Source organism: Dipteris shenzhenensis, chromosome 5, assembly GCF_047967505.1.
Source record: "Dipteris shenzhenensis isolate YYH24624 ecotype China chromosome 5, Dip_SZ_1.0, whole genome shotgun sequence".
In the NCBI taxonomy this organism is placed as follows: domain Eukaryota; kingdom Viridiplantae; phylum Streptophyta; class Polypodiopsida; order Gleicheniales; family Dipteridaceae; genus Dipteris; species Dipteris shenzhenensis.
This window is the reverse complement of record NC_141600.1, coordinates 53,684,362-53,700,575: the sequence shown is the minus strand read 5'-3', so window position 1 is coordinate 53,700,575 and position 16,214 is coordinate 53,684,362. Positions and strand designations below refer to the sequence as shown.

Here is a 16,214-nt window from a genome sequence, read left to right as displayed (position 1 = left end):
TGCTATCCATTCAGCCAACACTGGTGTATGGATGTGTGAACTGAATAGAGAGTAGGCATATTCATTGTAGAGTATCAGAGAATAAATATTTTTCTCCTTCGTGTAGAGCGTCTGATAAGATAAATAGGGCTGAAATAGAAGAGTTGGAAAAAGAGATTGAAGGTCTATAGTTTCTATAGACTAAGTAGCTCTCCATCGCAAAATCATCCATAGCCAAGGCCTACCTAGTTCAATGAAAACATTTGGGTGAGAGAATCGTTTTAATACTGACCAATTTGTCGAGAATGTGTTTAAGCTTATTGAGCAGGTTATTGTAAAGAGATTTCAGCAGCTAAGTATTCATAAGAGGATTCCGAGCATGAAGAGATACTGAAGAGGCACTGCAGTGGTACTTCTGCATTTTGAATATTCAGCATCAAGAGGAACCAGAACTTGAAGATGAGATTTAAGTTCGGATTCAGAAGAGATCGTGTACTACCACGAGAAGATTATTTGTAGATTATGAAGAGGAGATGCAAATGCAGAAGTAAAAGAGAAGCGTACGCAAGAGAAAGAGACAAGAGAGGATCCAGAAGAGGACTTCTGCCCATTCAAGCAGGAGGGAGTGTCATGACAAGAGAAATCACTTATCTGTGATTAGTATACATTAAAACATTATTATTATGTTATACGCCAATGGTGTAACATGTATTTGTATTTATGATGGACACCGACCGATTTGTTATGGCGGTGGATCATCTGAGTAGATAGGACTAGTCGAGCTGGAGCCAGTGCTTCAGACGGCATCGAATTTGGACATGTGATACTTATTCTATTAATAAAAATGTGCACACACGTGTCTAGGTCCTAGGGGCAATAGGAAGGGAAGGGTGCATTAAGGTGCATTGAATGGTAGATGCATGGGTCATAGGGTAAGGGTAGGTGTAAATTGAAAGATGGAACTTGAGTGATCTCAAGGGACATTAATGAAAGGGTATCACCCTTTCATTGTGAATCTCACGTTGCATTCTCTCTACCACATTGCATTCATCCGTCATCTCTCTCCCACCTTGCATGTAGGTCGAAATAGAAACAAGTACTCTCACGAGGGCGCTCTTTCCCATTGGAGGGCCAATTGGCATTCAAATTCTGCATGCATTGCGCACATTTGCATTCTCGAAAAGTGTGGATTTTCACATTTCTGGGCACTGGGCAGCCACATGCCCCTCTTTCCCACACTTAAAGCATTTCCCATCTCTGCAGAATTCAACTATCTGTTCAGGAGTGAATGGGGATTTGCCTTTATATGACTTTGAAAACTGAGTACCCCTCGGCTTCTGAGGCTGAAACCCTTTCTTTTCAACCTTGGGATACTCTTTCTTTTCTGATTTTGAAAAATCAGTTTTCTTTCTTTCAGCACGTCCTGTATGCAAGGATAGTACCGTGGATGGATCTTGTAACGGCACCAGACTAGCTACTGAAGCTGAATGCATAAGGTCTTGAATGTTCGTTGCTCCGAAAGCATTCACTACTGCTTGAATTCTTGGACTGAGACCTGCTCTATACTTTCTCATTTGGGTTCCTTTGGAGATCTTTTTGAAAGGTGCAACTTGCAAATAAGCATCCCAAAACTTTTGGTTGTACACATCCACTGTATCTCTTGCATCCATATGCAAATTGTCCTAATCTTGAAGAACATGATCTCTAAACTGTTTAGGCATAAATTGCTGATAGAAGGCTTTCTTGAAGTCCTCCCACCTCTTTGGGGCTGACCCATCTGTGGTCTGTGCACTCCACCATGCACTAGCTGTAGCTATCAAGTGCAAATTGACCATTCTTAACTTGGAGGATTCTGAAAACTTTTCTATACCAAATGCAGCATCAAACTTCCTGATGAACTGCAATGCTTTGTCTGTATGACCATATTGTCTATTATAGGTCATAAATTTGACAGATTTACCTCCCTTTTTGAATTCCTTGGTCTCTTTGGTAGACTTTCTCTTTCTAAACTTCTTGTGTTTCCTTCTTTTCCTAGCTGGTTTATTTGATAAAGAAGAAGATACAGAAGTCGAGCTCGAGGTAGACGGTGAAGGACTGGGAGACTGGTGATGATGCCTCGATCTCTTCCTACTATGAGACCGTCCCCTATGAGATCTCTCTTTCTTTGGCTGTACACGAGAGTGTGCCTCTGGCATTGGCACATCATACGCTGCATTAGGCATAGCTTCTGCTTGAAACAAATGCTGAGCTCTTGGATCCCTTCTGAGATTTTCCATCTCCTGCATACGAGTGTGTACCATCTGTCCAAATTCTTGTTGAGTTTGTTGCACACTTCTCTGTCTTGGATGTGCATCCCTATCTTGTGAATCCCATTGGATAGGTGATTGAGCCATTCTCTCATAACTCGTCTAAGATCTGCAAGTTTCTCACACACACTGTGTATGCAACTGAGGCACGCAACCTTTGCTTTTCAAAGAGAGAAATTACCTCAACAAGAGGTGTCTTGCATTCATAATCTATGCCAGTACCGGGCTGTCAACTGAAGACATATACCCACAAGGTTGCCAAGGCATCAACAACTATATTGCCCCTTTTCTGGCTGCTGCAAAAAGCACTCAGAATGCATCTGACTCCCTTTTCCTGAGCACAAAAGCATACATTTTCTCTTTCCTGCAAATCTCTGATTTCCCTGTTTTTCTGCTTTTTCTGACAGTAAATACTCTCTCAGATAGGTGAAAACTGCTAGCAGAAACAGTCTCTGTAATTGTCTTTTTTTTTTTTTTGGGACAGAACTAGATGAAGTAACCGGCAGTTACTCTAACCAGACTAGTTCTGGTCTGGTTTGGTTGGCTCCCATCTGAATTCAACCCACTGTAGTCTAGTTAACCAACTATGGTCTGATTAACTACAGCCAAGGTTAGTTGGTCAAACCTAGTTTATCTAACCAATCTGGTTTGGTTAGACCAACTAACTGAACTTCTAACCAGGGTAAACTAACCAAAGTTAACTGAACCACTGGTTTGCCACATCAACAGTCCAGCTGGCTGCCACATCAGCAGCTGACCTGTCTGCCACATGTCAGTGCCGTGTCAGCTTCCTGTCAACCCTGCCACATCAGCACCACACGTGTGTGCGCCACGTCATCTGCTGACCTGCCACGTCATCTGCTGCTTGGCTTGGTGCCACGTCAGCATAGTACACGTGTCTGCCACGTCACGAAAGCCACGTTATCTAAGGTGTGAGACCTTGGCTGAAGACGGGTGACAGACTCTCTCACATGGCGTCGTGCGTCGCGGGACCTTCAGCATATGACGAATCTGCCTCATGAAGCATCGCTTGCACACAGCGTCACGGGAATAGCAAAGATTTCCGCCCACTGGCCGGAATTAGAATAGTAGCATGACCCACTCTTTCGCGCCTTCTCCATGCAGGTGAGGCGTTGCTTTGCAGAAGCTTTACGTCACTCATCCAAGCCTCTGTGTGGTACTTATGCACGATACGCCCAGGCTTTTGTCAAGATCTTCGTCATCGACAAGTCTTCCTCCACAAACGATCGCTTGACCTGTTCGACGTCAATATACACGATGTGCAGGAATTAAAATGTGCGACCAAGATAATTTTTCAGTCGCGCATTGAATTATCCACGCGTGTGACCTTCATGGGCTGCTGGGTACACAAAACCCACCCTTGCAATCTCGTATCGTGTTCCTTTGAAAAAAAAGAGCAAACCTTGCTCTGATACCAACCTTTCTCGTAAAATACAGCACAGAGACTTTCATTTCTCTCCCTCTCTCCCTCTCTCAACAGAGACACTAGGGCCCAGCTAAATAGTTGGGCTGGATCCCCCCGAAGAATTTTATTACTTGAGAGAAGATGGAGTACATAGTTCAGCGTAGAGCTGTTCATACATATGCAAAAACGTGAATGAAAATCATTACATGAGCTCTAAGGCTCTCTTTCTTGGCAACAAGCCACTTGTCAAACTCTACATTGCTTTCTTAATTACATGTCACTAAGGGCAACTTTGGAGTCTTCAAGCACTTGGTCACGCGAACCGCCTCCTAGACTCTTGGTAGGCTCCCGTAGCGCTTAGGAAAATAACCCTTCCTAGTACCTGCAACAATCAATTAAAGCGCACCACCATGGCACCCATTAATTGTTAGCGCTTGCATGCAAACAATACACTGTGGACTATTTCTAGTCACAGTGGGCGTCCCACTGAACACATGTGCACACATAACAAATATAAAAATATATTTATTTTTTGGTTGACCGAAGTCAACGCTCTTGATCATAATTAAGGGGCTTTCACCAAGGGTCGAGGTGCCTTAATTATAGTCAAGTCTCTCCAACCGAAGTTGGCACAACTCTCCAACCGAAGTTGGCACATCTTGGTTAACCGTAGTTAACCCTCTTGGCACATGCCAAGTCTCATTGACCGAAGTCAACACTCTCTGACTGTAGTCAGCTCTGTGGTTCTCTGGTTAACCGTAGTTAACCCTCTTGGTAATAAACCAAGTCTCCTTGACCGAAGTCAAGTTTACTTGACCATAGTCAAGTATCTTTGACCGTAGTCAATTCTTTGACCATTAAAGGAACTCTTTGACCATAATTAACACAGATGGAAAACTCTTTAATTATGATCAAATAAATGGTCAACTGTACTTTGACTTAGGATATTTACATTGTGGTGACACCTTGAGATCTTGAGCTATTTGTGGGTATTGTTGAAAGTCCTTCATATTCATAAGCTGAACCTAAGATGATGGTCGCCCCGAGGGGAGAAGCAAAAATGATGATCCAACCTGAGATCATTTCTGTTTGCTGGCGTATCTACTCCTGACAGTTCTCTTGTCACATTTGGAGCAGTTACTTGCAGCTGAAGTAATCTTTTTCAATGCAGTAAAAGAGCTCAGATTTTCCCGGGGGTGTTGTGTTGTGTGTGTGTGTGGGGGGGGGGGGCAGAGGGGGGGGTAGTGGTCCCTCCTTCTTGTGCAAGCCTTTCAATTGTGTTTAATTAGTCTCAAAGATGTCTTCAGATCCTAGCCTTCTGGTTTATTCTTGGAAGTCTTGTGATATAATTTGAGCGGTCTTTTTTCTGCAATTGAATTTGATGTGTGAGTTGTCAATAATACTCAAAGTAGTTCCAAAGTCAGCCATAGGGCCAAATCCTATGACTGACAAATGTTTGATCCATTCTTTGTCGGTCATATTGCAGGTATAAATTGGATAATGGGACCAAACTTGAACCAATTGAGGAGGTTGTTATTGAGGTATGTTTATTGGATACTTACAACGCCTATAGATTAACATACTTAATATATATGCATCCTTGTATATAAGAAATCTTGTTCTTCGGACTCGTGATCATTTTGTAAATTTTATGGTGATTTAATGAGGGCTATTCTTGCAGCGGACAGCGACAGTAACATGCCTCTAGGGTTGGGTGTACTCTGTTATACATTTTTGTGAATGTGCAAGTGGAGTATAGATTTCTGCTAACTTAGTGTTATCTTGGTTGCTTTGTGCAAAGGTTAATGATGAACATTCTGGAACTATAATAGAGAGCTTATCTCACAGGCGTGGGGACCTACTTGATATGGCTCCCTGCTCTGAAAGTGTGGGAAGAACACGGCTGTGTTTTGCGTGCCCTTCAAGGTTTGCAATCTTCTCTTGTTTGCAGACATACATATTTTACAACTGTGATCTTGTTTGGTGGACAGTGCGACTGTCCATGTTTATGAGTTCTAAATGTGTGCTGCTCTTGCAGGGGGCTTGTTGGATACAGAAGTGTTTTTAACACAGAAACACATGGAACTGGTTTTATGCACAGATCTTTTCTTAGTAAGCACCCCAATTGCTTTCCAAAACAATGTCAAACCTAATTCTTTTGTCCATAAAACGCCTTGCTGTCCATCCTATCATTGATAGGAATATGAGGGTTTACAGGATTTTAGTTAACTGAACATTGCAGTTTCCAATATTTTTTTGTACTTCATAATCACAAATTATTTTCACATGACCAATCTGCTGCAGATTATGCAAAATTCTGTGGAGCTTTGGGTAATGTTCGAAAAGGTGTTCTGGTAAATACCCCTTCCATTTTCAGCCTTTTTTCTGATGATGACAGTTCATTGCAAGTTGTTACTCTTGTCTGTATGGGTATGCTTTGTGTCTCTACAAAATTTGAGTTGGAGTGAGTGAGTCCATTTACAAACTTTCAGTATATGTAGGCCATTCTATGGGCTATCCATAGGTGCCACTTATTCCTTGGTATGTGCCTTGTAGGCCTAGCTATAGTCAGTGAGGACTATTGGTACAGCTAGTACGTGTACCACCTAGGTCAGTTAGGACACTTAGTCCACTTAGGGCAGTTAGCCCTAGGTTTTGTTATGTTGGCTCCCCCTTGATCCTCCACTCTCAGTTTTTCAGCAATCTATTACAACATCTCGTTTTTCTCCTTCTTGCCTTCATTTTTTAGCTTCCATTGCTTGCCATAGCCAATACTGGTATCAGACCAGGTCGGGAATCCATTCCCTCAGCCATTGACAGCTTTCCCAAGCTGTTTGGCAGCCTCTTGAGCCCTCATTCGTGCTGTTTTTGCTGGTTTCTACACACCCGTGAGTGTTTGAGGCCTCTCCAAGCACTCATGTCGGGAAAACCCTGATTCTGACGCGAGAAGATTGCATTTTGGAGCAGCTACCGCGAAGGGATGGGCATTTGGAGCATTTTCTTCGCACGTGTGAATCCGTACAGCTGTACGGACTGCACGAAACTGTCAGAACTGCATGTAATGCAATATGGACCATTTTATGCATGTACGGACCTGTTTCGCCCACACGTGTGACTGTACAGAGCATTTGCAGACTGTACGACTGATTTCGAGACTATATGGACCATTTACTGTTGCTGCCTTGCTGCACGGATCTGCCTTGAGGTGCGTGCCAGCCAACTTGGAGCTTTTCCAGGATTTTGGAACTGTTTCGTGAAGCGTGCAAGTGTTTTGGAGCTGTCTCAAGTTGCGTGTCGGCTGTTGAAGACTTTTGGAGGTTGTTGGAGTGATCTCGAGGTCTCTCCTTGAGCCCATTTCTTCTCATTTGGCTTACCTTTGCCTCGGCCTACGAGTACCCCTCCATTGGATCTCTCTCTTGTCATTTCTAAGCGCTCACCTCCTTGTGGGAGCACTTTCTCTTTCTATAATTCACGTTTGCAGCCCGCATTTGCTCTCATTTTTGTAGGTGTGGTGAGCGTGGGAGCAAGCACAAGACTCGAAGTTGAAGGCTGTCGTGTCAACTCCTATGAAGAAAGGAAAGTACAAAGTACATGAAGATAGACCCTAGGACTAAGTGTCCTAGGTGTTCCTATGTGGCATAAAAGGCACTAAAACACTAAAGTGCCTATAACTATGCCTACAGGGCACATACCAAGGCCCATAGGGCATCACTACGATCGGGAGAAGATGGCCTACAAACTCCCCTCCATGGTATGGGCTGAAGTATTCTGGAAATGTCTCAGAATACCTGGTATTTTCTGGTCATGGTGGCACATGTTCATCCAAAAGGATATAGCCACCTATGAATATTCAAGGTATGTCAGATCATGTAACAAAAGGGAACCAAATGCAAAGCCTGTCGGAAGACTTCAAACTTGGGACGAGGAAGTGCCTTTGTAAACATATATGCTATGTTATCCTCTGTGGGAAGGTAGGACAACTCTATGTCTCCTGCTGACAGCCGCTCTTGAACATAATGATAGTGAACTTCAATGTGCTTGGTACGCGCATGAAACATTGGATTACGCGCAATGGCCAAAGCACTTTGGCTATCAGTGTAGACCATAGTGGAGGATGTTTGGCGAATACCAAGATCTGTAAGTAATTGTCGAAGCCAGACACACTCTACTATAGTAGCAGTGAAAGCTGCCTTGTACTCAACCTCACAGCTGGATGTGGCAACTGTTAGTTGCTTCTTGTTGAGCCAGGAATCTTTGGAAACTGTGTGAGTGAGGTACATCATTTGCCATGCCCTGTGAATGTAACTTGGCAAGAGCTCTATAATTGAGATGACCCATTCTCTCATGCCAAAGATGAGTTTCAGCAAGCTGTGAATCTGAAATAGCAAATGCTTCAATAGAGAGTGCAGCTGAGTGATCATCAAGGTGATAAAGCCCTTTTTCAAAGTGCTAGTGAGAACTATGGGATTGTCATCACGAAGATCATATACTAGGCATCTGTATCCATCAAAAATCACTCTGAATCCGGAAGTGGCAATTGCTGAAATTGAAATCAAGTTGACTTCAATTCCGGGCACAAAAAGAACATTAGTCAAAGTGACAGGATGGCTTGAAATGGATGTGAGCTGCACATCTCCAATTCCTTTTACAACATAGGAAGCATTATTAGCACATGTGATAGTCCCCCCTCGGCCCCTCGGGGTGCATTAGCTAAGGAATGAAACAACTGTCTGCAAGATGTGATGTGCTTGGAAGCACTACTATCAAAATATCGAGACTGAGCAGTAAACAATGCATCAACTTTGGAGGGATCAAAGGAGCAATGGATAACCCATGCCCAATCATCGTGGAGAGGATGTGCATGTGAGGCATCTGCTGGCTCGTGGGATTCAATTGCATGTGAGGCATTAACTGTCAAGCCTACTTTCTTTTTCTCCGAAGCAATGCGCTTCGTGCATTTTGAAATTTCATGCCATGGCTTGCGACAATAGTGCATCTTTTCTTCTTTGACTTATCTGCTGTATTTTAAGATGCATTGGAGGAATTGCCACTATTAGGCGCATATTTAGGCTTGCCCATAGGCTTGGAAGTCTTGCCTTTTTCCTGTCTGCTGTGAAGCAAATGCATGATCAGGAATAATAGCTTGCCTATTAGCACGACTTTGCTCTTCTTGCAAAAGCAAAGTGACTAGTTGATCAAAAGAGTAGTGGTATGGATTACCCATGGCCACTAATTGAAGAGTTGTAGCAAACCCTTGATATGTATCTGGCAGCCCATTCAATGTGGTACTGACAAGCTGTCATTCAGACCGACTTCCTGCAATTGCCTTCTTAAATATGCAACACGTGCCTCATTGTGAATCTGATAAAGAGAAGCCAATTTGTCCCAAGCATCCTTTGCTGTCCTGCAAGACCGGATGTGTGGAATAATGATTCTCTTGCATGATAAAGCAATACAGGAATGTGCATTTGCATCTCTTGCATCCCATCTTGTTTGTTCCTGAGTTGGAGCAGCAGCAGGGGTGGTAGAGGATAAAGCATCAGGAGGGGCACCCTTTGAAGAGGGACTAGTAGTAGGGGCAGCCACTGTAGCATTGGCTGGCCTCAGATCAACCCCAGAAACAATATTCCAAAAATGCCTTGCAACAAGAATATGTTTCATGAGATAAGACCACATCGGATAGTTGGTGCCATCCAACTTATCATCTTCACGAAGAATGCCAAATAGATCATGATTGTTGCCAGCCATTGCAAATGGGATACCCTGAAAAGAAACACAAAAGCCTTAAGGCTATCATTGCAAAGAGCTGGCCGTCTAAAAAATGACAGCAAATGTTTTGCAAATTTCCAACCCAAATCAAATGGCAAATGCAAATTTGACCCAAATGTGATTGTGTCAGGCAATGACCACTGCAAAAATCAGCAAATCTGGCAAAAGTCCCAAATGTAATGAGGGCAAAAAAGCCAAATGCAGAAAAGCCCCAAATTTTGCTAAGATTTTGCAAATGTGACCCAATGTCTTGCAATCTAACCCAATGTCCTGCAAATGTGACCGAATGTCTTGCAAATGTGACCCAATGTTCTATAATCTGAACAAGAAATTGCAATCCAAATCCCAAAGCTCCAATGTCTTGCAAGAAATTGCAACCAAAAGAAGGGAAATGAACTGAAAATCCCAAATTTGCCAATGTCCTGCAAAAGCCCCAAAATTGCAAATGTCTGTAGATGACTGCAGTGAGATCCAAAAAAAGGGTATAGCAAGCAAGAACCAACAACCTGGTTCATAGCCAATGCCTAAACAGATACGGAACTTGTAGATAGATTCACACGTGTGAAGCCTGTACGGAATGCGCGAAGCAGGTACAAGTTGTACGGACGGAGGTATGCTTGCAGGTACGCTTATACGGAAGCAAGCGCGCCTGTACGGAAGACATGTACGTGTGTATGGAAGCATGTATGTCTGCATGTACGGTTGTACGGAGGCATGTACGTTACAAGGGAGGTACGTATGCATGTACATTTTATACGACGCGGGTACGTATGCATGTATAGTTTGTACGATGTAAGTACAGTTGTATGGCGTAGGTACAATTTGTACGATGCAAGTACAGTTTTACGACGCAGGTACAGAAATGCAAGCAGAAGGGCAGTTGACGAGAAACATGAGGCTGTACGGGCAAAGCACGTGACCTGTACGGACGGCCGTACAATCGTATGGACTGTATGGATGGGGACGCAACTCGAGCTGGGAGCAAGGAGCAATGCAGGGCCGGGGGCAGGAGAGCAGGTCTTAGGAGCTCTAATACCACTGTAGGTGTGGTGAGCGTGGGAGCAAGCACAAGCGTCGAAGCTCAAGGCTGTCACATCAACTCCTTTTCATCCTTTGTAATTGCACGAGCAAGTGTGCCTGACATGGATTTGTAAATATCCAACTCATCACATAAGGTGCCTTGGCTGTCAACATCATACTTGGTGTACCGCTCTATGGCATCCATCCACCCATCGTGCACCTCCTTGTCACTATCTGGAATTTTCTCTCTCCAAATCATAGTTACGCTGAAACGCCGAAACGGGTGCAATTTAGGTCGGAAACGGCGTTTCCCTCGTGCCCGATCCCTCGAAACGCGAAACGCGAAACGTGGCCCGAAACAGCGTGCAAAACGCTGAAACGGCGTGCAGAAACGCCAAAACGGCGCCGTTTCCGGTAGCGTTTCAAGCATGACCTAAAAACAGGGACAGAACAAAAAAACAATGCCGCGCGCCTGCTTCTCTTCATCACATTTTTTTGCTCGCTTGCCTGCTGCTCTCCCCCACGATTTCTTGGCCCGCCTGGTTCTCTCCCAGCCCTACGAGTGGCTGCTCTTTTGGACACTCGGCTTTGGTGAGCACATTTCCTTTCTCTATGCTTCTCTTGCCACAAACATCTTGCTGTTTTTTGGCTGCAACCATTGATTCTTGGCTTTTCCCTTTGAAATTTGATCTATTGCAGCTTGTACAAGTGCTCTTTTTGCTAATGGATATGGCTCCACAAAGCGTTGTCCCTCAGCAAGAGAAGGAGTTCACCCAATCGGATTATTGATGGAGCCAAGTTGATTTGGTAGGCAAGTATGACTCCAAGAAAGGAGGAGCTCGCAAGTTTAGATACAGATGGTGTGGATTGGAGCGAGGAGGGAACCCTGATAGGGTCAAATGTCATCTTCTTGGCATTAACGATGGGGGGATTGGGCTATGCTCCGTAATCTCACCACAAGAGAAAGAAAGGCTGCAAAGAGAGGTTGAAGTATTGCCCACCACAAAAAGGACAAAGACAATGCCTTCCACTAGTGTAGGAGCTTCTTTAGGTGCTCATGCAGCACGTGTTCAGCAGGCCACTGCATTTCGGAGTCCTCTTCCCTCTGCTACTATGGCTTCTTCTTTTGCGAGTGCACATGGAGCTCCTGCTGATATTCCTGCTACATCTCGGTCTACTTCACATAGGCAGGGCAGTCTTTACACATCATGGCATCCGCAAAGGAAGGCACAAGTAGATGCAGCTGTGGCCGAATTTTTTAACTCCAATGGGATTAGCTTCAATGTTGCTAGATCACCCTACTTCAAAGAGATGGTGTCAGAAATCAAAACATGTGGATCCACATATACCCCTCCCACATTTGATGCTTTGAGGGGCAACCTTCTAGAGGATGAGGTGGTGGCAGTTAAGCAAGCTATTGAACCTGTGAAAGAGAAATGGGTAAAGTATGGGGTAAGTTTGGTTGCAGATGGATGGAGTGATGTGCGAAGTCACTCACTAGAGGGTATCCTTGCATATTGTAGGGGATCTGCACTCTACATACACTCCATAGAGTGTGGAGTGCAACAAAAAACAGCACCTATATTGATGCAAATGTGGGCAGATGCAGTGGAATATGTGGGGCCGTCTAATGTTTTGCAACTTGTTTCAGATGGGGAAAATACCAATAAGGCAGCAGGTGCATTATTGGAGCAAAAGTATCCTCATATCTAGTGGAGTGCTTGTGTAGCACATTGCTTGAATAATTTTTTGAAAGACATTGGCAAATTGGATTGGGTCAAGAATGTTATTGACAATGGAAAAGAGGTGGTTAACTTCATCACACGACATAATTTTTCTCTTGCTTTGTACCATAAATTTGCCAACAAGGAGCTTTTGAAGTATGCAGAGACAAGATTTGCATACAACTTTTTGATGCTTCGCAGGCTCCCTGAAATGAGACTTGCACTGAAACAAGTTGTGGCAAGCCCAGAGTGGGATGCATGGCCCACTTCTAGGCAGGCTCTTGGAATTTATTGTTATGACTTGTGCATAGGCAGTGATGAATTTTGGGCTGATGCATCTCACATTGTTGATCTATGTGTGCCTATTGTGAAGCTGCTTAACCGAGTTGATGGAGATATGCCTTTTCTTGGTAAGGTGTATGAGAGGATGGATCGGATGATTGAGAATATCAGAGAAATAGAAAAGGATCCCCAAAGGTTGAGAGAATTGGAAGAGTTGGCTGTGAGCAGATGGAATCAATATTACTCTCCCATGCATGCAGTTGTCTTTGTGTTGGACCCGGAGTTTCAACACAAGGCAAGTGCACAACAGAGTGATGCAGAGGTTGTTCGTGGTTGGAACCTCACTCTTCAGAAGATGGTGCCAACTCCTGATGGACGGCGGAGGATTAAAGACCAGCTTGCCAATTATCGCAATAAGGAAGGCATGTATGGATGGCCAGATGCACAGCATGATAGGTAATATTAACTCATTTTAATTTTCAGATTTTAGGAACTTGTAATTTGTTATTTAATACAAAATTAGAAATCTGAAATTTATGAGTTTTGGAATTTGAGATTTCGAGTTGGGGCTGTTACATGGTGGGAGGATTATGGAGCTGATTCCCCCGAGTTGCAAAAGCTTGCCATCCGCATTCTAAGCCAAGCTTGCACCTCCTCTTCTTGTGAGCGTTTGTGGAGTAGCTTTGCCCATATCCACACAAAGAAGAGAGATTGTCTGCGAACGCAATGGGCCAATGATCTTGTCTTTGTTAATGCAAACTTGCGCTTGCTTAACAAGATGAGACACGAGTATACGCATGACAAATATATTGGATTTCATAGCCCAGATGATGCCCACTCACCTGATGATGATGATTTGTTAGTAGAGGAGAATGATGATGATGAGGAGGAGGAGGTAGAGGTTGAGTCTCAGGATGAGGATGAGCTTATTATTTGATCATATCATCCTCGATGTAGCCTTTTTTGGGTTTCAGCTTTCTTTTTGTTACTATGACATTTGGGCTTTGAAAGCTGAATTACCATTTATGAATCATGATTGGTTTCTTAAATATCATGAATCATGAATCATTTTTCCATTTTGTAACTTGTTATAGGATTTATAAATTACCCCACCTTGCGTAATTGAAATTTGCATTGTGTGATTGGTTGAACAATGAAACTTGAATCTTCAAAGTTACAATCAATATTAATGGTACTAGGTAGAGCTATAGCTTATTGTGCACTTTTTTTGAAGGTAGAGCACTCTAAATGTGTGTATGCATTACTCTAAACCCCCTTTTGTAAACCCCCTTGATGACGTGGCGTTTTTCCGTTTCACCCCCTCTCAAAAATCCTGAAACGTTTCCGTTTTCGTTTCCTGTTTCCCGTAACTATGCTCCAAATAGGATGGAGAACAAAAGTTGCCGCATGCAATGGAGAATGCATCATATCCCACCTGTCAACACACAAGGCCCTAACATTAGCCAGCTTTGAGAATTCAATCTCATCAATAGTTGCCATCTTCTCGATCATCCGATTAGTGAGTTCATATATAAGTCCCATGGTAGCCCCTTCCCTATCAGCCAGGTGAAGGATCTTCAAAATAGGTGCACAAAGCTTCACAATGAGTCTTGCATCTTGCCAAAATGAAGCACCCAATATAATAGAAGACACCTGTTGTGCTTTCACAGTGCGTGACACCTTCTTCTTGCAATACTCATCATTGACAGCCATATGGCGCAATCCATTGTATACCCTCTCATCCAACAAGTTTGCTAACATGATAAACATGTAAGCAAACCGTGTTTGTGCTAGCTTCACCAATTTCTTCTTGCTGAATTTTCTATACATTGCTAACACGGTGTGTTTCTGGGTAACAAATGTCACAATCATGTTAGCATGTACCAACACTAGCTTCACCCATGCAAGCTTTCCAATGTCCTCAAACAAGAGGTCAAGGCAATGGCATGTGCATCTAGTATAGAAAATGTGAGGCCACTCTTCCTTCACCAATTCTCTTGCCCGCACACAGTTAGATGCATTGTCCATACACACTTGCACCACATTTTCAGCCCCAACATCAAGAATGGCAGCTTTCAGTATCCCAAAGGTGTACTTCCCTAACTTACACTGCCCACTTGTGTCCACGGACTTTAAGAAGGCTGAACCAAATATGCATGAGACCATGATATTGATTATAGGCCGGCGCTAAGTGTCAGACCAGCCATCACAAGTTATGGTACAGCCATATTTTTTCCACTTACCCCAGACTGTAGCATCTCTTGATCTATGCATATTGCTTCATTAGTTAGCTCCGTTGTGTGCAAAACATTGTGAGATGGAGGCTTGAAGGTATGCCCAACTTGGCCAATGGCACGAACCATCTCCAAAAAATAAGGGCTCCTCACCTTCCAATGATGAGGAATATCCTTTGCAAAGAAAAAACGATGGAGAGCAATTTATGCATCCTTCCGTGCCTGTGACTCCCATGCCTTGGCCAAGGCTCCCTTTGACATCTTCAGCTTCTTTTGCTTTGGCTCATATGCACTGCTAGATGCATTTCCGCTTGCAGTAGCACTCACTGAGGCATCTCCTAAATCAGCCACATCTTCAACAAGCTGTTTTGCAGCAGTTTTCAGGGCCGCCTTTGCTTGCAATCTTCGACAAGTATCTTTCACATTTTCGGGAGGAGCGGTACACTTGTCAACCCCCAAGCGTGTGAGCCCAAGAAAATGTGCCCTTATACGGGTCGGTCCTCCATCCCATGAATGAGGGCAATATTTACATTTACCAGTGTACTGGCCCTTCCCCAAAGGCTTTAAGGCCTCTACGAATTCCCATTCTGGTCCTTTTCGTCTTTCCATTTGCAGATCTGCAAGCTGCAAATTTGCAAAAGAGGGCAAATAAGGCATTGGGCAAAGGAACAATTTCCAAAGAGGGCTTGAAGCCCTTGCAGGCTGCCCTGTTATATGGCATCAACTAAAGAGAGAGCACTTGCTGCAAAATGGGAAAAGAGAGCAGCCATTGCAATTACCTTGATGCTTGGAGCAGGTAGAGCGTAGAGGTAGGCTGCGGGCTGCAACTGTACGGTGACCACTCACCTCCAAAGCAAGTAGAGGCTGCACAAATTCAAGAGTGAAGGGCTGAGGGGACTCGAGAGTCAGGACTGAAGAAGAGGGCAAAGGGCTGCCTAAATAGGCTCTTGAGAAGAGGTCAAAGGGCTGCCTTAATAGAGGGCAGCAAGGTGCTGAAGAAGAGGGCAAACGGCTGCCTAAATAGGCTCTTGAGGCATCAAGGTCGGTGTGCAGGCGGCAATGTCACAAGAAACGTTTCAAGATTTTGACAGACGTTTCGTCTAGAAACGTGTAAAATTAGTGTATTTTATATAAATAATAAAAATAGTATATTTTTTATTTAAAAAAATTCAAAAAAACTCACGTTTCGCACGTTTCTTAGAAACGTTTCGTGTAGAAACATTTCTTCACGTTTCTACTGCTCGAAACACGTTTTCTAGTGACAGAGGCAGGCGGGAGAGTCGGTTCATGGGCGTACGGCCTTTCTTGGGATTTGGGAGCCTTCACAAAGACGTCGGACGGATTAGAAAATAGGAGCCAAATAATACTATAAGGTACGCATCCCTCTCCCCCCCCCCTCCCCCCCAAAAAAAAAAGGTCACGTATGGAATCCGTACGTCCGTACGTACGCACGCGTACAGATGCAACTATGCTT

General features: G+C 43.8%; 1 protein-coding gene across 2 annotated transcripts in view; it reads left to right on the top strand.

Moving 5' to 3' along the window:
- Window positions 1-16,214, top strand: part of EMB2785 (elongation factor family protein) — a 130,645-nt gene that overhangs the window by 99,996 nt on the left and 14,435 nt on the right. For both annotated transcript variants that reach the window (XM_087374776.1, XM_087374775.1), the window contains exons 11-14: window positions 5,198-5,252; window positions 5,513-5,637; window positions 5,750-5,823; window positions 6,016-6,065. In XM_087374776.1, coding sequence (XP_087230902.1) covers window positions 5,198-5,252; window positions 5,513-5,637; window positions 5,750-5,823; window positions 6,016-6,065 — 304 coding nt within the window. The remainder of the gene's footprint in view (window positions 1-5,197; window positions 5,253-5,512; window positions 5,638-5,749; window positions 5,824-6,015; window positions 6,066-16,214) is intronic.